The sequence below is a fragment of the Phocoena phocoena genome, chromosome 20 (assembly GCF_963924675.1).
Source record: "Phocoena phocoena chromosome 20, mPhoPho1.1, whole genome shotgun sequence".
NCBI lineage: Eukaryota > Metazoa > Chordata > Mammalia > Artiodactyla > Phocoenidae > Phocoena > Phocoena phocoena.
The window spans coordinates 3,733,758-3,757,644 of record NC_089238.1 but is presented as its reverse complement, the minus strand read 5'-3'; the positions used below and the strand labels follow the sequence as shown (position 1 = coordinate 3,757,644).

Here is a 23,887-nt window from a genome sequence, read left to right as displayed (position 1 = left end):
GAGACGCCCCTTCCAGGTGAGGGTGACCCGAGCACGTCTTTCCCTCTCAGAGCCTCCCCGTTGGGTCTCCTTCGTCCTCAGCCGGTCCAGCGGCAGGTCCCTGTGGGGTCCTCACCATGGACAGGGGTCACCCTGGCCCTGGCGATGCTTCAGGGAGGTTGCAGGTTCCTGCTGCACCGCCGAGCTCAGGTCAGCAGAGACACACGTTTAACATCTGCCTACAGCTCCGTGGAGGTCAGTGTGGCAATGAGCACAGAGGAGAAGTTCGGGGAAATAAGGAAGGAAACATGCCTGCTCCCCTGGCTCCAGAGTGTGGCTTTGCTTTCTATCTCAGCCCCCTTCAGGGACTTCTCCCTTTTTCTTGAAACAGTGTCCACCCCACCTTCCTGGGAACAAACCCCTGAGTCGTTCCTGCCTGCTCGGTGGCCGTTGATCCTTGGGCATTGTCTCCTTATTATATGCTCCTGTCTTCACTTTTATGGCACATAGTGTGGGTCAGTGCTCTGACTTGGGGGACGAAGCTGATTTAATTTAAGTATTCCTCGTCATCCTCCCCCGTGTGCCTTGAGCCCTGAAGTTATGTCTCTGAACCTCAGTTTCCTCGCCTGCTGCATGTTGTTTGAACCCCACTCTTCAGACAGGTTGTGGGCTCAATGGTGCCAGGACATGGATGGGACCCAATGTTGGTTAATTTCTAACCAGTATGAGAGGGTGAAGGTGTCAGACCCCACAGTCAGGATGGGTGACTGATGTGCCCACTCACGACCCCCGTCTGCTCTGACACTGAGAAATGCTACTTATCGGGGGGTTTTGTTGTTTATTTATTTTTGGCTGCATTGGGTCTTCGTTGCTGCGTGCGGGCTTTCTCTGGTTGCTGCAAGTGGGGGCTACTCTTTGTTGCACTGCGTGGGCTTCTCATTGTGGTGGTTTCTGTTGTAGGTGCGTGGGCTTAAGTGGCTGTGGCACACAGGCTCAGTAGTTGTGGCTCACAGGCTCTAGAGCACAGGCTCAGTAGTTGTGGCACACTGGCTTAGTTGCTCCATGGCATGTGGGATCTTCCTGGACCAGGGCTTGAACCCCTGTCCCCTGCATTGGCAGGTGGATTCTTAACCACTGCGCCACCAGGGAAGTCCACCTTGTGCTCATTCAAACTGATGGTATTTTGGCAGAAACTCTTCTGTGTATCATTTTGGAGGGGAATAAGACTTGAGGAGGTCCAAAGAGGGTTTTCGGAAATGGTTTTGGATTTATGTGTTTTAAACTAGGCCTGAATTTCACCCATTTACTCAGCTGCTTAAAACATTCTGGTTCTAGGCTGAAGGGATCGAGGTCAATAGCACACACCAGTGAGTGTGGAAATTAGAAATAAAGCAAAATGTATTACAAGAAAGTGGCAGAGCATGAAGGTGACTTTAGGTGTGAACCCAAACCTGCGATGTGGATGTAGCCTCAAATCACAGGAGTAAAAAAAGAAGGGGAGTAGTCAAGAATAATCAGTAATGGTAAGGAGGGAAATTACCACACTTTAATTACAGAAGAGTCTCTACAGGCAACAACCCAGGCATTTCCTGCATGCCAGCGTTTGTACCCCTTGAAATTCTCAGCGGACACTTCCCTCAATTCATACTGCAGATTTGCCTCCCAAACCTAGTCATACAAGTATCGAACTCACCGAATGGTGGGTTTGTTCCCTCTGTGTTCAGCTCCTGGCTGCATCTTGGGCTCCTCCGTGGCCGTGTTGAGCCTGAAAGAGCAGAATCCCGGGGCCCAGCAGGACTGAGCCGGCCATGCCCATCCGGATGAGGTTCTCCACTGTGTAGTCTTGCGGGTGTGAGGCCAGGAACTGTGGAAAAAGAGGTCACAGAGGTCAGAGCAGACCCCAGTCACCCCAGAATCCCTACATGTCCACTCAGGTCACCTGCATTCCATTAACAGGTTGTGACCCTCGGAGCCCAGCCCAAAATTGAGAATTTCTGCTACTCATCACTGTTGGCGTCTGACATATTTTGTGATGTACTGAGAATGTCAGTTACCCCTGAGAACAAAAAAGACAGGGTATGGGTGAGGAGGTGCAAAAATGCTTAAGTAATCTCTTTGATCTTGAATGAGTCTCTGGAACTAAACATGCCAGCCCCAGTACCTGGAGGTGAGCATCTCCAGTGTCTCATTTGCATCTAATTAGGAGGCAAAGATGAACACGTGGGGTTTCAATTTGTCCTGAAAGGATGCAGACCTGAAGTGTCAGGGTTGCCCTTATGGCCTCAGTTTCCCAAGATGTCACTCCATAGCCATCCTCAGACTGGTCGCCATCAGCCCAGACCTCCTCTTCTCCCCTCAGGTGACGGGGGTGGTCGTTGTGGAGCTGCAGCAGGAGGTCTGGGGAGAGCTCACTCACCTTGACCTGGCCCCATAGGCCCCGACACAGCCCTGGGCTTCTATGTAGCAATAACACATACAACAACTACAACATAAAGGGGTAAGAATAAAGAGACCTATAGATTTGTAAGGGTTCTACATTTCCCTTGAAGAGGTAAAAGACTAGCTCTGTCTTTACTGTGTAAAGTTAGGTATGTACCTGATAATCTCTAGAACAGCCACTTCAGCAGCAGTCACAGACTTACAGTTACAGCACCAATAGAGAAATTAAAGTGGTATGCTAAAAATGTTTTTAAATCCTAGGAAAGGGTAAATAGAAGAACAAGAAAGAGAGGGGACAAAACTTGAAGAAAATAAGATGACAAACCTAAATAACAGTGTTATCAGTAATAATATTATATGTAAACGGGCGAAACACAGCAATTAAAAGAGCTTGTAAGATTGGTTTAAGAAAAAAACCACCACCTACACTATGAAGTCCATAAGAAACTCACTTCTTTTCTTAAAAAATAAATTTATTTATTTTATTTCTGGCTGTGTTGGGTCTTCATCGCTGTGCACGGGCTTTCTCTAGTTGCGGTGAGCGGGGGCTACTCTCTGTTGCGGTGCGCCGGCCTCTTATTGCAGTGGCTTCTCTTGTTGTGGAGCATGGGCTGTAGGTGCGCTGGCTTTAGTAGTTGTGGCGTGAGGGCTCAATAGTTGTGGCACACGGGCTTAGTTGCACGTGGGATCCTCCCAGACCAGGGATCGAACCCGTGTTCCCTCCATTGGCAGGAGGATTCCCAGCCACTGCACCACCAGGGAAGTCCCAGAAACTCACTTCTAATATAACATGTAAACAGGTTAAAAGTAAAAGAGTGAACAATATGAATGAACCTTGGAAACATTATTCAAAGTGAAATAAGGCTGACACAGAATGTCGCATTTTGTATGATTTCACCTACACGAACAGCCTAGCGTAGCCAGACTCCCTAAGGCAGGAATTTGAATGGAGATGACCAGTGCCTGGTTCTCAGGGGGCATGGGGAGTTCTTGCTTAATGGGTACAGAGCTTCTGTTTGGGATTATGAAAATGTTCTGGAAGACGGACAGTGGTCACGATTGCCGAACATGGTAAATGTACTTAAGGCCACCAACTTCGCACTTTAATAATGTTTAAATGGTGGTGAGTATCTTGGTGTGTATATTCTACCACATGAAAAAAGTGGAAGGATGAAAAATTACTATGCAAACACTAATCAAAAGAGAGTTCAAGTGGTTGTATTGTTTCCCTGTCCCACAAATTACCACAAACTTGGTGGATTAAAACAGCCCAAATATATTATCTTACGGCTCTTGGAAGTCAGGAGTATACAATCAGGTCACTGGTATAAAGTCAGGGAACAGGGAGACGTTCATTTACTTCATCTCAATCCAGAACCGGAAGTCTCAAAGGCAGTTGAATTCTATATATTGACCATGTATGCAGCGATGCAGGAAAACTTTTTAATTAGAGTAGATCTTTACATTATTTGGGATTTTCTACGAACACAGCTGTGCAGTCTCTTAGTAATACAATATTATTCTTATCCACTTCAGAGCTTCTCGCCTTCTTTTGTTTCACTTACTTGGTTGGTGCCTCGAGGGCCCTGGTGAATACAAGTGGTCATACGGAACATACTTGGATCATTGCCAGTCGTAGACGAAAGGACCTCAGGTGCTCACCTGTACAAATGACGTCTGGTGTTAAACATGCCCTCATCAATGAAAGGGAATTCCCTTCTATTTCTGATGCGATTTTATTTTCACCAGGAATTGTTGGTATATTTTATTGAAGGCTTTGTCTGCATCTATTGAGATGATTATTTTTTACTTGTTCTGTTAGTGTATTGCATTATGTAATAGATCTTTTAAATTTTAAGTTGCTCTGTCCTTCGAAAAAAAAAACCCACAGTACGGTCATGAAGTAATGTCCTTTTACTATATCACTACATCTCATTTGTGTACACTTTGTTTAGGGATTTCCATCTAAGCTCATGTGAGAGATCTTCCTGTGACTTCCCCATGTATAATTCCCTTGTCAGGTTTTGGTGTAAATATTTTCCTGAGCTGATGTGTTGAGGTGTGTTTCTTCTTTTTCTGTTCTCGGGAAGTGTTTGTGCACTTTTGGGGTGTGTGTGCATGTGCGTGTGTCTCTCACGAGTACATAAGTGCTCGGAAGAAATCACCAGTGAAGCCGCCTGAATCGCACACTTACACGTCGGACAGTGATGACCGTCCGAGCATTTGTCCGCATCCCATCACACAGTCGCCATTTCTTTTTTTGGTGAGAACATTTGAGATCCGCTCTCTTCAAAACACTCAAGAATGGGATACAGTGTGATTAGCTGTAACCACCATGCTGTATATTAGATCCCCAGGACTTATTCATCTTATAACTGGAAGCTTGTGCCCTTTGACCAATATCTTCCCATTTCCCCCTCGCTCCAACCCCGGGAACCAGCGTTCTGCTATTCCTTTCATTTTGACTTTTCTAGATTCTATATAGTTCAGTCGTGGGTAAGTTTTGATTAGAGTCAATGTATAAGGGGATAGATTTTCCACTTATTCTTATATCCATTTAGTAAATTGTACACGTGAAGATTTCCATTCCATCTACGTTTTCTGTATGTTGGCATCAAATTTTTCATAACGTTCTGTTACTATTTTTATAAAGTTTGTAGGATTTGTAGTGCTGTGTGCAATTCCTTTCATGATATTAGAAGTGTGTGCCTTCTCTCTTTTTCCCTCGGCTGTGGTGGCTAGGATTCATGAATGTTTTCAGGAATGAGTTTATTTTTAGCCTTAATTGATTTTCTCTACTTTTTGGTTGTCTTCATTATTAGCTACCCTTGTCATTATTATTCCCACCTTCTACCTTCATTTGAAATAATTTGCTATTTTTTCCTGAAGTCTTGGTATGATATGTTAGGTCATCGATTTTTTTAAAGCCTTTTCTAATATATTCATTCATGATTCTTAATTTTCTCATTTCATATGTTTGATGTGTATTATTTACATTATCATTCATTGAAAACATTTTCCCACTTCTGTTTTTTTTTTTTTTTTCGTTTTGATTTTGGTTTTCAACTCACACATTGATTTTTGAGAAGTCTGTTGCAAATGTAAGGCTATTAGTTATCTTTGAGGGTAGAGTCAGGTGACTGCCAAAGGGTCCCAGGGGCTCCTGGTGGTCTGTGTTGGGGGTCCAGGCTGTCTGTTGGTCGTTAGGTGGTGTCCACTGCGGGCAGGCAGCTCCTGTGCCTTCCGGGGTCCGTGCAGTCTTCCTCCCTGGAGCGTGGGGTCTGGGTCCTTCCTGGGCTAGCGGACGGCGAGAGCAGCATACACGCTGGGTTCTTCTGGGGGCTCCCCTGACTGGGGGGCAGGGGGTGCAGTCTCCCGTCTGAAGGTCGAGTGGTTCAGCTGGGCATAGGTCACATCCTGGGGGGCTTCAGATGCGGCGGCCTGCGGTGGGGGAGAGGGAGGGAGGGTGTGTGGTTGGGGTGGAGGAAGCCTGGGGGCCCGGACAGGATGGGACCCACCTGGCCGTCCCTCTGCCCGTCCTCTTCCGCTTGTCTGTCCTTCGTGTCCAGCAATCTCCCCGACAGGGAGGAAGGAGAGGTGGCCACCCCCCGCCTTAGTCTTGATCTTGAGTGGTTCACCTGGGCGTACGTCCCCTCCTGGGGGTCTGCATCCTGCCTGTTCTGCTGGAGGGAGAGAGTAGGACAGAAAGGGGACTTCCTGGATCCACTGTGATCTCCTTCCGTCAGCTTTCCACTGTGTTGGCAGAGTGATGCTTTAAAACCTTAGGTCAGGTCACTTTCCTGATGGAAACTCCGGGGACCTCCTAACACCTTGGAGCCTCTGGATTCTTTCTACGGTTCTGATTTCTGTATTAACATGTTATCTCCCTTGCACATTTGGATCCAGCCGCACGGCCATCTTCCTGCAAAAGCGTCCCTGCCTCAGGACCTTTGCACTTGCTGCCCCCCCACCATGCACTCTGTAACCTTCTCTTGCTTTACTTTCCTTATCGGGACCTTGCATTCTAGGACGCTACCTGCTTCTTTACATATAGTCTTCTCACCCACCAGGTGAGCTCCCTGTTGCACCTGCAGCACCTACAGGGAGCCGGGGGGATGCGCTCTCCTTGTGCACCGCTTTTAGGTGAATGAAGGAAGGGGCGCCTGGGGACTTTCAGGTGATTCACTTATTCACAAATCCTCTTGAGACGTGGGGCTTCTCTGCAACGCCAGAGGGTCAGACAGAGGACGGGGAGCCAGGAAAGGGGACCCCGAAGGAGGGGCCATGAGGTCACAAGGAAGCAGGAGGGGTGGAGTCACAGCAGGACGACCCAGGAAGGCCGGAAGGAGAGGTCAGTGTGGGACGCTGCTGGAGCTGGGATGTGAGGACAGAGACGTGTCCATTGGACTGAGTTTGGCAACAAGAAGGTCTCTGGTGGCCTGGACAGGAGCAGGGGTCTCACCGGATGGTCCAGCTGCACCTCGTCCTCAGGCTGTGTGTCCTTCACGGCAGCATCTGCTGGGGCGGAACAGGGTGTGTATCGCTTGGCGGGATCCCCTGAGATCCCTCAGGGCTGGAGCCCCCGCAGTGCATCCAGAAGGGGCCACTGAGACCCAGGGGTGAGGGGAAGTGTGGGGTTTCAGTCCGCACCCCCTGAGCCCACCCCTTCCCAGCCTTCCCCTCCCCCACACAGGTGCCTCCAGAACCCTGTGTCCACCACCCCATCCTCTTCTGCTCACAGAGGGCCTGGTCCTGGGTGGCGGCGGCTGGGCAGGAGCTGGGGAGGAGGCGGGCGTGTTAGGGGGAGAATGAGGGGGAGCTGCGGGCGGGGCGGGCCTGGGGGTCTTCGGGGCGGGAGTTACCTGCTCTGCAGGCCTGTGTCCTTGGGCTCTGGGTCTGCAGCCCCTGCGGGAGGGTGGAAATCAGCCTTGCCCTGGGCTGGGGCAGATGACAGAGGCTCGGCCCTGGGACTCTTACGACCCCCGCCCCTCACTCGGGATTCAGGAGGAAAGAAGGAGACCTGAACTCATACTTGCGTACATGTTTCAACCCTTCATGAGATTGAAAAGGGGGAGAACACCTTAAATTATACATGTCAGCTGACAGTACGTGTTTTCTTTCTAGATTTTTGACTTTCAGACTCTGGACAATCTTTTTCTAAGCTGACCTTGCCCATCTCTTAGGTTTCCCTTTGGCTGGTGCCCTAAGCCCACCACCTCCAGGGGTCTGGGTCACCCTGTTCCCTACTCACCCGACTTCCTGCGTCTGCTCTGACCCCGGTGTCGGACGAGGAGGACGAGGGGCAGCAGGACGAAGGCCACCGAGACCCCAATCAGGACGTTCAGGTACCATTTGAGACCTGGGGCACCAGTGACGTCATGAGTGAGCCCAAGATGCCATTTAATTGAGCGTCTACTGTGTGCAGGCTCGTGCTGGGGTCTGTGCATTCATCTCCTCTAACCCACCCCACCCATTTTACAGATGAGGAAACTGAGGCACAGAGAGGGAATTCACCAACCCCAGGTGACCCAGTCTGGAGGTGGCAGAGCTGGGATTGGAACCCAGGGCCGTGGGCTCCCTGAGCTGTCCTCCTGCCACGCCCCATCCAAGGTGGACACCAGCTTTGTGCTCTGGGGGCTTCTCATCTGCAGGGGGGCCTGTCCGAGGGTCTCATCTGGAGCCGAGGGTCCTTCCTTGTTACCCTCCCCTCCCCCACCACAGCAGGGACTGGGGGAGGGGCCGGCTGTGTGCGGTGGACTCTTCATCTTTCCCTCCCCCTCCCCGTACAATGCCACCATCACTGCGGCACTGGGGACAGGCCCCCATACAGTCACATCCTCAGGGGCCTCCCTGTGAGGCCTCCTCTCCTGGGGGGTCACAGCCAGAAGTCAGAACTGAAGGAAATCTAAGCTTCGGGCCACGATTCTCTGCCTTTACACTTGGAGAAACTGAGGCCCAGGCAGGGGAAGGGGGTCCAAGTCAGCGTCTCCAGAGGTGCCTGAACCAAGGCCAAAACTGAGCCCTGCCCCCCTGGACCCAACACCATGTCCCACCGACCCTCACTTACCCGTCTGCGGGCCTGGCTCCGTGGGGGGAAGGGCCCCAACTTCAGAGCCTCCTGGGGGTTAGGACAGGAGGTTAGGGTTGGGGGCTGCTTCTCCCCACATCAGCCCACTGCTCCTCCCCCAGGATGGGCCCCGAGGGGTCATTCCCTCTCCATGACCCCCACACTTCATCCACCAGCTTCAGAGCTCCTGGTGCCTATGGTCACTCCAGCATCTCTACCTGACTCCCAGCCCCCCTGGGACACAAGCTGTGCTGAGATTGAGTCAGGATTTAGAGCAGCTGAGGACCTCAAGGGACAGGCCTGGGGCCAGGTGTCCCCATATTGGGCAGAGGCCCCAGTGGCTCACCAGCTCTTGAATTGGGCCTTGTGTGTGGGTGGTGGTATCCCCAGAGGATCCTGGAAAATGCCTGTAGTTGGGTGAGGGGCTGCGGCTTCCCTGGGATCCCCCCTCTGCACACACTCTGGTGCTGTCTCTGCTCTGGGGCTGCCCTTGGCTTTCCCCTTCCTCCTATCTGAGAAGTCTGGTGACCGGACTTGAGAGGCAGCAGGGACGGGAGGGCCTGGTTTCCCGCCGTCCCTCTGCAGGCTGGACTCCCTCCAGATCACCCTCCCTTGACTCTCCTTTGGAGCCCCCCTCACTCCTATCCTAGAAAGGGGGTCACCTTCAGAGCTGACAACAGGGACACAGAGGAGACAGGGCTGGGGCCCCTCACCTGAGACCGCGAGCTCCAGGGGGGCACTGGCGTGTGACAGCAGGTAGGGGTTACTGCTGAGTGAGCTGTAGCACCTGTAGGTCCCATTGTGGGCTGAGGTCACGGGACTCATGGAGAATTCGGCCTGGAAATGCCCACCTTGGTACTTTGATCTAAGACGCAGTGGGGGCCGGGCTGCCCCCTCCTTGGACAGAAGGAAAGTTTCCCTTGTGCTCCGTGACTGACACAGCAGGGTCACGTTCTCTCCTGAGGCCACCACGGGGCCCGGCTGCACCGAGAGGGAGGGCGTGTCAGGGAACCACCCTAGAGAGAGGAAGGGGGGTGAGGGGCTGCCCGCCCCCTGGTTCCTAACTGCGACTCAGCAGGGCCTCCCTGAGGCCCCTCATCTCTGTCTGTCTCTGTTTTCTCCGAGTCCATCCCTCTCCCTGCCCACCCCCGTCTCTCTCTGTCTCTCTCCCTCCCTCCCTGGGGACCCCTCACGCCTGGTCCCAGCATCACCAGCTGGGGCTCCCCCGGCAGGGCCTGTGCAGAGTCTGGGTCCCTGACTGACCCGCTGGCTCCTCACCTGCCACCAGGATGTCCAGGGGGTCACTGGGGGCCGACCACTCGGAGGAGAGGTTGTGTCCACCGTAGCATCTGTACCGGCCCGCGAGGGTGTTGGTCACCGGGCCCAGGGGGAAGTCGGCCTGAGAGAGCCCAGCCTGGGGCAGCCGGCCAGGGCGCTGGGGGAGGGCCTGTCTCCCCTCCTGGGACAGAGCGAATCTGTCATAGCCGACGTCAGAGCGACACTGGAGGGTCAGGCTCTGTCCAGAGGCCACGACAGGGCCCTGCGGGGTCAGGAGGGAGGGCTTCCCAGACACACCTGGGGGAAGACCAGCCCTGGGCTGTAGGGGCTGGTTCCTCCCATGAAGCCCCTTCTCCCATCCTGGTCCCCAGGCCTCATTGTCGCTCACACTCTGTGTCTCTGTCCTGTGCGACCCGCTCCCCCCTCACCCCACCCTCTCATCTGGGACAATCCTGGGAGAAAAGCATCTAATAATCTGTCTCGTGCCTCAAGAAGTACGTGAGGCCAGGGTGGGACCTCCTCACCTGAGACCAGGAGCTCCAGGGGGTCACTGGGGGCCGACCACACCTGGGGGGTGTCCCTGTAAAAGCCGTGGCATCTGAACATCCACCTGTGGCTGGGGGTCACGTGACCCACGGGGAGCAGGGCCTGGGTCCGCCCATGGGGGTCTCGCTGTGCATCCAGGGTCCAGGAGGACTTGGGTTCTCCTTCCTTAGTCAGAATGAACCTGTCCAGTCGCTGCCATGAGCCACACTGGAGGGTCACGTTCCCTCCCGAGGTGACCACAGGGCTCGGCAGGGCTGAGAGGGTGGGTTTGCTGTGGGCCTCTAGGAGAGAAGGAGGGAGCTTGTGAAATGGGAGCTCAAACGGGCTGGGCTGTGAGAGGGACACACCCCTGACTGCAGACCCTCTTCCTGAGGGCAGAGCCCGATGCTGGGACCCCCGAGTGTCCTCTCACCTGTCACCACCAGCTCCAGGGGGCCACTGCTCTGTAACCGGCCAGTGGGGCTGTGATAGTAACAGTGATATCTCCCTGCATAGTCTTGTGTCATGTATGAGATGGAGAACTTGCCCTTGTCCCCGGGCTCCGGTGAGGGCTGTCTGTACCAGGGAGGTGAGCTTCCCTCTTTATTCAGATAGAACTCCCGGACCCCCAGGGTCCCCTGACACCAGATGGTCACGGGGCTCCCCCAGGGGATCACAGAGCCTGGCTCAGCCCAGATGGTGGGTTTGGGGAGGGTGCCTGGAAGGACATCAGAGGCTGGGTCACAAGACATCCTCACCCCCAGGTCCCCAGCTCTCTGCCCCCAACCTCCTGGACTCCCCTTCCTTCAGCTCAGAACTGCTGTTCCCCACCCCACTGCCTGGGGGTAGCCCCTTGTCCCCATGATCAGGAGGGAGCTGGGACACCTGGGGACAGACTCACCTGCCTGCACCTGAGGTCTCAGGCCCACACTCAGCCCTGGAAGAGAGACCCCTGTGAGAGGCTCGCCCTGAATCCTGAGCAGCGCCTCTCCTACCCGTGAGCCTCCTGAGTCCTGGGGTGTCCTGACAGAGCAGCCTGGCTGTGGGGAGGGGTCCCTCCCTGGCTGGGGCTTCCCCTCCCCCTCCTCCATCTCACCGAGGCAGAGCAGGGCCGTGAGGCTGGGGGTCATGGCGTCTCCTTCCTGTGGTCCAGGCGGTGCAGATAGAGGAGACCACGGTGCCCTCAGGACGGAGACCCGAGGGTGTGTCCACTGGGAGGCTGGTCCTCCCCGTCACGGGGCTGTCACGTCAGCGGCCCTACAGGAAGGGGAACTGCCCCTCCCCAGGAGCCTTGCCCTCGTTTCCACAGGGCTCAGGCTGGAGTGGGCAGCGGGCCTCTGCAGGCTCCCGTGTCCCTGGACTCAGCCCCTCCCATCTTCCAAGCCAGCAGGCGCGTCTCTCCTCCTTCTGCTTCCGAGTCCCATCGACCTTGGCTCTGACCCCTCTACCTCGCTCCTTCACTCATCAGGACCTCGGTGGTAACGTGGGCCCCCCCCCCAGGGTAATCCAGGACTGTCTCCCCATCTCCAGCACTTATGGGGGGATCTTCAAGGGAAATTCAGGGCTCGTCCTAAGAGTACAAAATGATAATAATACAAATAGAATTCAGTATCCTTCTGCACGGAGTAATGTAGAGCAGGTAGTGAGTTTCGAAATCACGGTGACTTTCCTGCCCACCCCGGCTGAGCAGAGGGACAAGAGGACAGAGCCTGGGAGGCGCCGCCGACTAAGAGGATACCTCGGGCAGGTGCCCGTCACCCCCAGCGAGGGTTTCTACACTAACGGTTTCACAGGAAGCAGAGCAGCTATTTCCCTACACGTCAGTCTCTGTTACCATCCCAAGTAAGATGCATGACGTCTCCTTTTTCAGAAAACAATTTCTGCGCGTCATAAACCCCAAATGTGAGCTCCAGACACGGTCCAAATACGCCATCAAGTGCCGAGAGCCCGATGCTGGCTTTCGAGCTGGGCGGTCAGAAGATCAACGGTTCCTGCCCAAGGTATTTCCTCTCCCCACACTTCAGTGGTTTGTGTTCGTCTCCAAACGCTCCTAGATCACGGAATCCTGTTTGGATTAATGAGATTTAAAACAAGCTCACGAATGGAGATGTTGGGGGTTCTTTCCTTCACAGCCTCGGTCATACTGAGGTTGATGAGAGACGTGACTGAGGGCTCCTGAGGAAGGGGAGACGCTGCAGAGAAAGGAAGCGTGATGCACACAGAACAGGAGCTCTGCCCGAAGCACCTCCTGGTTAGGTGCAAGTTGTGCCTTTTGGGGTGGAATGCCACTCAAGCCATGGCCTTGTTTCTCCTTTTTGGTGATTTGGTCTTTCCTAACTTGGTTAATTCGGCATGCCCCAGGTTTCTCCAGAGTAAAGCTGTTATTTCCCCTTTGTAATTAATCACTGGTCTGTGGGGAGGTGCTTTGAGAGTTTGTACGTATCATGCTCCTTATTAAATTTTCACTTTATAAGTTTAGCAGCTACTGACCCTATGCCATAGCAAAAGCTTCTCTTCTCCCAAATGCACCCATTCACATGGAAATCACGTTGTTTATAATATCCCAGTACTTTTAAATGCCTGTAAGATACGGCCAGTCCTTCTTGTGTTTCTTCTGTCATAATAAGCAGACGCATCTAGGCTTTCTTATTTCCTCACGACTCAGAGGCTGTATGGTGTGTTTTAATTTCCGGTTGATCTCGTCCCCACTACCCGCATAGCTCTTCTCTTTGTGTGTTTTCTTAAGTATTCTTACGTTTTTATTTTTGCATATGGAGCTTAGTATCAACTTGTCTAGTTCAAGAAGTAAAGCTTGTTAAACTCAAAAGCTTTTGCACAGCAAAGGAAACCATAAACAAAACAAAGACAACCCACAGATAGGGAGAAAATATTTGCAGATGATGTGACTGACAAGGGATTAGTCCCCAAAATTTACAAACAGCTCATGAGGCTTAATATCATCAAAACAAACAACCCAATCAAAAAATGGGCAGAAGACCTAAATAGACATTTCTCCAAAGAAGATATACAGATGGCCAAGAGGCACATGAAAGGATGTTCAACATCGCTAATTATTAGCGAAATGCAAGTCAAAACTACAATGAGGTATCACCTCACACCAGTCAAAATGGCCATCATCAAAAAATCCACAAACAATAAATGCTGGAGAGGGTGTGGAGAGAAGGGAACCCTCCTGCGCTGTTGGTGGGAATGTAAGTTGGTGCAGCCACTGTGGAGAACAGTATAGAGGTTCCTTAAAAAGCTAAAAATAGAGCTACCATCTGATCCAGCACTCCCACTCCTGAACATATACCCTGAGAAAAACATGGTCCAAAAGGATACTTGCACCCCAGTGTTCATTGCAGCACTGTTTACAATAGCAAAGACCTGGAAGTAACCTAAATGTCCATCGACAGGAATGGATAAAGAAGATGTAGTACATATATACAGTGGAATATTGCTCAGCCATTAAAAAGAATGAAATAATGCCATTTGCAGCAACATGGATGGACCTACAGATTGGCATACAGAGTGAAGTAAGTCAGACAGAGAAAGTGAAATGTCGTATGATATCCCTTATATGCGGAATCTAAAAAGAAATGATACAAATGAACTTATTAACAAAAGAGAAACAGACTCACAGACTTGCAGAATGAACTTAGGGTTACCTGGGGGGAAGGATGGAGGGAAGGGATGGTCAGGGAGTTTGGGACTGACATGTACACACTGCTGTATTTAAAACGGATAACCAACAAGAACCGACTGTATGGCACAGCGAACTCTGCTCAATGTTGTACGGCAGCCTGGATGGGAGGGGAGTTTGGGGGAGAATGGATCCATGTATATGTATGGCTGAGTCCCTTTGCCTTGCACCTGAAACTATCACAATGTTGTTAGTCGATTATATTCCAATATAAAACAAAAAGTTTAAAAAAGAAGAAGAAGAAAAGCTTGTTGGTGTATTTGGAGGACTGAGGTACATTTATAAATTAGCCTACAAAGAACTGACATGTTCGTGATGCTGAGTCAGTCCCTCTGTCTAAGGATAAGGTGATTTTCTTAATTTGCTCACATCTAATTTTTCCGCCATTCAGAAATGTTTGAAAGATATACGTTTGCATGGGTTAAGTTTTGCACATTTCTTATTACATTTATTCCATAGAATTTTCCTTTGTTGTTGTTGACATTCAGGGTGAAGTTGGGATTTATTTGTGTATATGAAAATGGTTAATTCATAGAAATTAAGTTTATAAGGACTACTAATTTGATTTTTTTTAATGGTTGAGTGACTTTTGTCATTGAGTCTCTAGGGCTTTCCAGTCTGCTTCCTTTCTACACGCTCCACTCTCACTGCATGTTACAGCCCTCCCACCACATCCTCTTTTGCCCAATTCCCCAAGTTCTACACATGCATATTCTCCCTGGTGTTCATAGTCCTCCAAGAACTGGCTCATCCTGCCTTTCCAACTCTGTTTTCCAATCAATATCCTTATCAGAGCAGAACAGCTACAGTCCATGTGAGGGCAGGGTCTTGCATTGCCAGAAATTCAGTGAAAAAAAAAAAAAGTTGGCAATGGTGCATTCTGAGTCCTCTAATATTCCACCCTCTTTTGGGGGACCAACTGGCCTAGTTTCCTAGCACCTAGAGAGCAATGAAAAATTTGTGTAGATGCAAGAATTATAAAGATATGTCTGATTTGGAAAGCCTATAATACCACAAAATAAGAATCTAAAAGTGTAAAACCCTCATAAAAACAATAGGAATAGGACGTCCCTGGTGGCGCAGTGGTTAAGAATCCGTCTGCCAATGCAGGGGACATGGGTTCGAGCCCTGGTCTGGGAAGATCCCACATGCCGCGGAGCAACTAAGCCCGTGCACCACAACTACTGAGCCCACACGCCACAACTACTGAGCCGTGTGCCACAACTACTGAGCCCACATGCCACAACTACTGAGCCACATGCCACAACTACTGAAGCCTGCATGCCTGGAGCCCGCGCACCACAGCCAAGAGCAGCCCCCGCTCACGCAACTAGAGAAAGCCTGCACACAGCAATGAAAACCCAACGCAGCCAAAAATAAATACATAAATAAGATTTTTAAAAAATAGGAATAAATTCTTTCTCCCAGGCCAGGATTTCCAGAAGTTTCCTTAAGAGCTGATGGAACCAGATGACAACTAGGACAGGACGCCCTTTGGTTGTTGCCTTTCTTTCCGTTGGCCTTCCAGAACATTCTTGCATGTTTCTCCCTTTATCCTAGTTAGCCGTCTCCACTCCAGGCCACTCTCATCTGGCCTCTGCTACCCCTGAGTCAGTGTAGAAAGGTGCAGGCTTGTAACCAGCGCCCATTTCTTTCTCTCCCTCCCTCGGGCAGCAACCTTCGGTGGCCAGGCTGTGGTTTTCTTTGTTAGAGAGCTGCCGTGTTAGGTACTGCTGGGGTCCAAGGCTAGATGTGCAGCAGTTCCAACGGGTGTGGCCTGAAATGATCTAGAATTGTGGTCTGATCTAGGAGGTGACTAACCATTGTTCAGCTCTGTTCTCCTTAAAAGGGTGAGAGGACCTTCTAACTTCAGAACTGACACATTGGGTGGGAGGGAAAAGAGGAAGCAGGGATTGAATGAAAGATTGTCATATGATCCAGAAGGCAAAGACGCAGAGACTTTCAGCAGGGCTGGAGTCAAGTGAACAGACACTGCATTAAATCCATTGACTTTAGGTTGTCAAGCACACGTTTTTAGCCTCTGTTTCATATCCCTCTGGGTGACCTGCTGATTTCATGTTCGATCTGGTTGACAGCTCTGTAGGTCTCAGCATCCCATAGACAGCATCCCTTCTCAAGAATGCCTACATGGCTCTCCACATTTGGGGGAAGGACCTTATCTGAAACAATTTCAGCCCCAAACCATGAAGAATGAAACCATCCCTGGGGAAAATTCCAAGCAATGGGGAATAGGAATACATTCCTTTGAATGAATACATTCCCAAGTGTCCATGCATACATTCCCAAGTGTCTCTTCCTTTGGAAGGAAAATTCTGCAGGGTATTCTGTACACTCTCAGAGATCCTGGTGGAGTCTTGTTCACATCACCTCATGCAGGGACCTCAGTAATGCATCCCTATTTCAGGAATTCCTTTCCTTCAAGCTTTCCCTATCCCACTCCCTCTTTCTTGCTTCTCAAATAAACTACCCACACTTACATCCCTGTCTTAGGTCCTGCTTTCAGAGTAACTCACAGTAATTCAAGGATGGGAAAATGCCATGAGGTGTTTTGTTTTTGTTTTTTCCAATGACATGATCTTTTGTCTAACCGCTCGAGATCACTTCCCTTAACCACGCCAGGACTTCTTGGAATTACCCATTTATTCATCCATTCACCTTTCACAAATCTTATCCCTGTTCACTAAAAAAATATTAAAGCATGTCATCCCATGGCCATCCCAGGAAATGAGGAAATAAAGTTGAGCAAAGCAGATGTATTCTCTGCCCTCATGGAAGGTCTGGTGTCGTACGAAAAACTAAACAAAACAATTACGCAAATCTAAAATGGGAAGAAGGATTAGTCCTCTGGGAGAACAGTTTAAAGCAATAAGAAAAATAAAGAAATAACCAATTTTATTAATTTGGATTTGAAGGTGGTAAGGGAAAGAAAGCTAAATTATTTAAATTATAGCTAAATGCCCAGAATCAATCAGCATTTTCTAAATTAAGTGAATTATAAGGAAAGAGAAGGAAACATTACAAACTATCATGGGCAAGCCTTCAAATGGGTGAATCTTCATACATTAGAAGAAATAAAAATATCACAGGCATGTTCAACCCTAATTGATTCCTGAATGTGTTTCACTCTACAATCAAGCCTTTACGAGATACACAAAACACTATCTAACTGGGATGCGTGGTTAACCTCCAATTTACTTTGGGAGCATGGGTGTTCTGGGATCCATAGGAACCCATGTTTTATTGTCAATTGCATGTCCTGTGACATTGGGAAGGATGGTCCCAACTCTAACACCAAGTTGCCTCTCCAGGGTGATGTTCACGTCCTGATTTAGTTAAGGGTGATCAGTTGCAGAGTTTATTGGTACGTGAGGGGAACCCCAAAATTCCAACATGTGGATTCTTCTCTATGGTAGGTCAACTCTCCCATCAGTTGGGTCATTCTGAGCATGTTCCAGACTCTGGCTTTCTCCACTCTGTACATAACATCCTCATTTCCTTTCTTCAGTCTATCAACTGAGCGCAGTTGAGAAGAGATTTGTCTCAGAATAGAGTAAATCCTGTGCCTGACCCCCACTGTTTAACTGGACCCAGTGGACAGTGGGACCCTAAAGTCTAGATTATCTTACTCCCATTTTGAAAGCATAAGAGTACCTTTAGTCTTGGATTTGCTGTTATACAGACTATTTTATTTGTTTTTATTGAAGTGTAGTTGATTTACAATGTTGTGTTAGTTTCAGGTGTACAGCAAAGTGATTCAGTTATATATATATATATACATATATACTCTTTCAGATTCTTTTCCCTTACAGGTTACTACAAGATATTGAGTAATAGTCCTCTGTGCTATACAGTAGATCCTTGTTTATGTATATATATATTTTGTATATATATATTACTGTGTATCTGTTAATCCCAAACTCCTGATTTACCCTTCCCCACTTTCCCCTGTGGTAACCAGAAGTTGGTTTTCTGTGTCTGTGAGTCTATTTCTGTTTCGTAAATAAGTTCATTTGTATCATTTTTTTTAGATTCCACATATAAGTGATAGCATATGATATTTGTCTTTCTCTGACTTACTTCACTTCATATGATAATCTTTAGGTCCATCCATGTTGCTGCAAATGGCATTATTTCATTCTTTTTTATGGCTAAATAATATTCCATTGTATATATGTGCCACATCTTCTTTATCCATTCCTCTGTCGATGGACATTTAAGTGGCTTCCGTGTCTTGGATATTGTAAATCGTGCTGCAGTGAAAATTGGGATGCATGTATCTTTTCAAATTAGAGTTTTCTCTGGATATATGCCCAGGAGTAGGATTGCTGGGTCATATGGTAGCTCTATTTTTAGTTTTTTGAGAAGCCTCCATACTGTTTTCCATTCCCACCAACAGTGTAGGAGGGTTCCCTTTTCTCCACACCCTCTCCAGCATTTATTGTTTGTAGACTTTTTAATAATGGAGCACAGAGTACTTAAAATTCCTTCAGTTGAAAGCTCTTGGCACTTGGACAGGGCAATTCTGTGACTTAAACCTATTTTTCTTCATTTGCAAGGTGCTAGTTGCATGCCCAGAGACAGGTTAGGTTGACCAGATGTTCAAGCAGATGTTACAGTAGGATTGCCTAAAAGATAATATGAGGACGGATTTGCTCTAGAACTTTCTCATGTTTTCAAAAAAAAAGATACTCCAAGTTTTTAGACTATCTCTTGAGTGTAGGAGAGCAGTGGGATTCAGTTTTCCATAAAAACAGCGTCCGTCTTCCTCACCCTGTGTCACTTCCACACCACACACACCATGTTTCCAGAGCACTCAGTATCTCCAAGTTTTTAGAGGATGGATTGGCTCCCTTGATTTCCATTTTCTTCTGTGCATATCTCATTCGATTTATTACCACCATACCCTGTCAGTCACTCTGTTGTCGGTCACCCAGACAATATAGAGGTCAAACCACCAGATGTCTGGAGTAGTATTTGACCAGCCAGATATTAGAGGCATGTATCCAAAGAGTAAAAATCCCTCTGCACCTAAACAGGGGCTTGAAAACAGGTGACAGGGAAAGCATACTCTGCAGAGTAGGATCCAGGACTCCTCAAGACATGGCTCCTATAGAGAAGAGGAGAGAGAGGACCAGGGAGGGGGGAGGGAAGGGGGAGGAGAGGAGGGAGCTGGAAAGACTTTGGGGTTTTTGGTGACAATGCCTTCCACCTGTTGGAACAGGAGCCCAGTGGGAGGTGGCGGTACCTGGACTCCAAGGAGGGCAGAGGTGGGGAAAGACATGGTGCATCCAGAGAGGTAGGCCTGCAGGATCCTCCAGACACCGTGATAGATTGGAATAGGTGGAGAGGGAAGAAGGCCCCATGGACAGCTCAGTCAAGGTGGACCTTTATTAATAGAGGCAGCGAAAATGCTGGGCATGTCTCTACTCACTACAGTGATGGGCAACCTGGCCTCTGTCTCATGTGGATCAAACTGGGATGTGAAAGGATTTCTATCCTGTTCCATGTCCAGGTGGAACACCTTAACCCCAGCAGGGCCTCTGCACACATTGGTCACAGGCCACCCCCAGGGGATCACAGAATCTGGCTTGGCCCAGATGGAGGGTCTGGGCAGGGACCCTAGGAGAGAAGCACAACAGGGTCTCAGGGTCCACTGTGACAACATAGACTTTCCTTCCCTTCGAGGGACAGGAGGGACATAATGCAGAGATTGACCCTCCCAACTTAGGTCAGCCCAGGTGACACAGAGCTAAGCAGGGACTGCAGGGGTGACTGTCCCCGCACCCCCAGGAGCCTAGGAGGTCCTGGAGTAGAGGCTGGATGGAGGCAGGGCCTAGACCCCACCCAGTATCTCCTGCCCCCTCTGTCCCTGGAGGCCTGAGCCCAGGAAGGGGGCGGGATCAGGGGATATGGCCGGCCTCTCATTTTCTCCGTACTTGTCCCGGGGTGGGAACAGTGCCCGGCAGGTCCGGAAGAGAGCAGGACAGGCTCCCAGGGGCCACAGTGGGGCCTACATCACTGGTCTAACGGGAGAGAAGTGGGTGCTCACAGGCCCAACTCTAGATTTCTCTATTTGGGTCACAAAGATCTTGGGTTTTAGAAGGTGTTTCTAGCTAGATGTGTCATAACCAGACTCAACCCAAGTCCAAATGAAACAAGCATGGTATTAACTCATAGATAAAAAACATGATAGGTAGATAAACAGGTAGATTGATTGATAAATAGCTAGATGATACATAGATAGATACTTAGATACATAGATAGTTACATAGACACTAGATAGATAGCTACACAGATACATACACAGCTACATAGATAAATACATGGATACATGGTTACATAGACACACAGACACTTACATAGATAAACAGATCACAGTGTAGAATATCGGTGGGGAAACTTGCTCACCTTCTGGCCCCTACAGGCTGACTGTTCCCAAAGCACACGTTTCCTCACCCACACACCGAGGTTTCCCACATGCAAAAGGAGAAACAAAATTCTCCCGACAACTTCGTGTTATTACGTCGGGAAGTGCACAGAGACGTACGTGGCTCATTGGGAGAAACTCAGTCCAGGCCTCCCTCATGTTCTCCAGGGCAGGTTTCACCCTGTCAGGTACAATGCTTTGTCTCTGTGCCCCTCTGTATCCTGTGACCCTAGGCTGTGCTCTCCACTCTCACCCCTGCCTCCAAGCTGGCTCAGGTCATTTCTAAACTGAAAGTTTCTTAGTCTACGGGTGTGAATGCACTAAAGAAAAAATCGTGTTTGTCCAACATGGGTGGGCGGGGCTTCTTGGACTGTTACGTGTACAGAGAACCAGGTGGGTCTGGGATGGTGGCTGGATTCTCGTCTGGACTCCGCTGAGGTTCACAGGACACGGGCATTGTGACTGGGCATGGGCTGTCTTGCGGCTCCCACCCCTGAGTACTTTGAGTCCTACCATCATGTCACACAGGGGAGGGGCCGGCCCTGTGAGGATGAGGCTTATCGGGGGGTCGGGACACGGAGGGAGGGAAAGACCTGGGGTTTCTCAGGGTCACAGCCCAAGGGAGGGGCTGGCTGAGCCCACGGTACCAGGTGGGTTCACGGGCAGAGCTGGATTGTTCAGGGAGGGACTTCGTCAGTGTCCTGGGGTTAGCAAGGTGAGGTCTAAGAAGAGACGGAGAAGGGTCTGCAGCGCCGTCTGTGATGTCCTCCTAGGACTTGGTGAGGATCAACCCGTCCAAGGGCTCAGACCTGAGGCTGATCCCAGGCTTTACATTCAACCCCGGGGGACACCCAGTCCCAGTGGTCGCTTTCATTCAAGGAGAAGAGAACCAGGTTCTTGGTGTCTGAAATCCTTCCGGGCATCGAGGTCCATGTGCTTTATGATTCTTGGCCCAAACCCCCATATCTGCCCAGACCCCCAGTTCCCCCAGCCCAGCCGACCAGCGCCTCTAAGAAACAGAAAGGTCCAGAGCCCTGGGCTCTGCCCTGAGACAGAACCCAGGAAGGCGTCCTGCAGATTCGGGGGTGGTGTGGCTGCAGCAGGAGGGCCTGCTGCTGGGAATGTGGGCTCTGCGGTCAGAGTCACTCTCCTTTGAAAAGCACTTCTCTTTCTTTGTGAAAGCAACAACCTCATTTCCCAAAAAACAGGATGAGAAGGATGGCGACACTCTCTGTTGAAACTCGTGCCTGTACAGACACTCAGACACAGCAGCTCTGCAGCACTGTTTACTGCCAACCAGACCCGTCACTCATTTTTATATGATGTCACCCCAGATAGGAAAGCTGGTGGGAGAGGGGCAGGGGGACGTTACTGACAGAGGGCAGTGCTCCATGGAACCTGCTACAAACCTACGAGTGCAGTCATGGAAGCAGCACACAGGCAAGGGCGCCGTGGAAGGATTTTTAAGTGAAAAAGCAGTAAAAGTGGCCTCTCAGTTATTTTTCTTGGTGGGAAAGAAAATGATATATACACTCAAAAAAAAAAACCTGGGAGAAATAATAAGAATGTGCATTTGTCTAGCTCTTTTTTTTTTCTTTTTTGTCTGAATATAGTTTTCTTTACTCACTCTGTTGTCCAGTTCGGTTTCAGATTCAGAGAGCGACCCAACCTCACTCTCACTCACATTCTGCCCCTGTACCTTCAGCATTGGTTCTCTTCTCCAGGACCTCAGAGAGTTCAGACAACATGGTCTCTTATTCAACAAGCCCTGTTAGAACAATGGCATCAAATTTATTATTCAAACTGGGCACCTTTTATTTGAGTTATTCAGATTCTAAATAATTTGATTTAAATGAACCATTAATCACTAACTCTTTAAAAAAATTTTTTAATTGAAGTATAGTTGATTTACAATGTTGTGTTAGTTTTAGGTGTACAGCAAAGTGATTCAGATGTGTGTGTTATATATATATATATGTGTGTTTTTTTCTTTTTCAGATTTTCTCCATTATAGGTTATTATAAGATATTGAATATAGTTCCCTGTGCTATACAGTGGGTCCTTATTTATCTGTTTTTTATATGGTAATGTGTATCTGTTAACCCCAAGCTCCTAGTTTATCCCTCCTTCCCCTAATCACTAACTCTTTATCAAGAAGCTCCAGGTTTGGGGAAGAGGTTCTGGTACTCAGTGCTGACGGTACTTGATGCCATCAGAACAAAATGCACGGTCATCTGAAATAGGGATTTTATACTATTTTATATTGTTGTTGAATCTTTTCTATAATTCAGAAAAATCATTTGTTTTGATCATTTAATCTTTTTTTTATTATATTATGAAACAATATACCACCTTCTTGGAATCAATGATTTCTCATTGACAGGACCCTATTTTGTGTTATCAAAGCACCATTAAAAGCCCTACATGGTGTATGTCATTCCTTAGGAAATTAAAATGTGGAGAAGTTAGATGGTACTGCATATAAATGAACATACTGTCATTGGTATGAATTAGATTTGTGTGTATGTGTGCAAGCACATGTGCATGTATTTGTGTGCGTGGGTGTGTACGTGTGTGTACGTGTGTGTGTGTGTGTGTGTGTGTGTGTGTGTAAGATGATGCACGGCAGTTCAGAAGAAGAAATGAAAAGTCTATCAGTGATCTGGTCTCGGGAGCTGCCCCCACTTAATGGCAAGACACACCCATACACACACACACACACACACACCCACACACACACCCCACACCCACACACACACCCCACACCCACACCCACACACCCACCCGCACACACCCACACCCACCCCCCACACATATACACACACACATACACAAACACACATACATACACACACCGACACATACCCACACATACACCGACACATACCCACACATACACACACACCTACCACACACACACACACACACCCGCACACACACACACACCCCACACCCCCACCCCCCCCACACACACACATACATACACCAACACACACACATCCACCACACACACATACACCCACACCCACACACACACCCCACACCCACACCCACACACCCACCCGCACACACCCACACCCACCCCCCACACATATACACACACACATACACAAACACACATACACACACCGACACATACCCACACATACACACACATCTACCACACACACACACCCGCACACACACACCCCACACCCCCACCCCCCACACATACACACACACACACACATACATACACCGACACACACACACACCCACACACACACCCCACACCCCCACCCACCCACCCGCACACACCCACACCCACCCCCCACACATATACACACACACATACACAAACACACATACATACACACACCGACACATACCCACACATACACACACATCTACCACACACACACACACCCGCACACACACACACACCCCACACATACACACACACATACAC

The 23,887-nt window shown here is 49.4% G+C and overlaps 3 protein-coding genes across 7 annotated transcripts in view; all 3 read right to left on the bottom strand.

Moving 5' to 3' along the window:
- NLRP12 (NLR family pyrin domain containing 12) overlaps window positions 1-23,887 on the bottom strand; it is a 726,895-nt gene that overhangs the window by 501,438 nt on the left and 201,570 nt on the right.
- LOC136141469 (leukocyte immunoglobulin-like receptor subfamily A member 6) lies at window positions 1,700-11,491 on the bottom strand. 5 transcript variants are annotated; one of them, XM_065899651.1, is made up of 8 exons: window positions 11,385-11,491; window positions 11,190-11,225; window positions 10,722-11,006; window positions 10,288-10,590; window positions 9,764-10,060; window positions 9,181-9,501; window positions 7,209-7,237; window positions 1,700-1,843 (listed from the first exon to the last, which is right to left on the bottom strand). In XM_065899651.1, the coding sequence occupies exons 1-8, from the start codon at window positions 11,416-11,418 to the stop codon at window positions 1,700-1,702; spliced, it is 1,449 nt and encodes a 482-aa protein (XP_065755723.1). In that variant the 5' UTR covers window positions 11,419-11,491. The 5 variants fall into 5 exon arrangements, with proteins under 5 accessions (XP_065755723.1, XP_065755720.1, XP_065755721.1 ...); XM_065899648.1 differs by lacking the exon at window positions 7,209-7,237 and adding an exon at window positions 8,594-8,595 and having other exon boundaries at window positions 9,199-9,501; window positions 11,385-11,418; XM_065899649.1 differs by lacking the exon at window positions 7,209-7,237 and having other exon boundaries at window positions 9,206-9,501; window positions 11,385-11,418.
- Window positions 5,716-7,143, bottom strand: LOC136140791 (leukocyte immunoglobulin-like receptor subfamily B member 4). The gene is made up of 4 exons (XM_065898963.1): window positions 7,110-7,143; window positions 6,881-6,936; window positions 5,937-6,101; window positions 5,716-5,859 (listed from the first exon to the last, which is right to left on the bottom strand). The coding sequence occupies exons 1-4, from the start codon at window positions 7,141-7,143 to the stop codon at window positions 5,716-5,718; spliced, it is 399 nt and encodes a 132-aa protein (XP_065755035.1).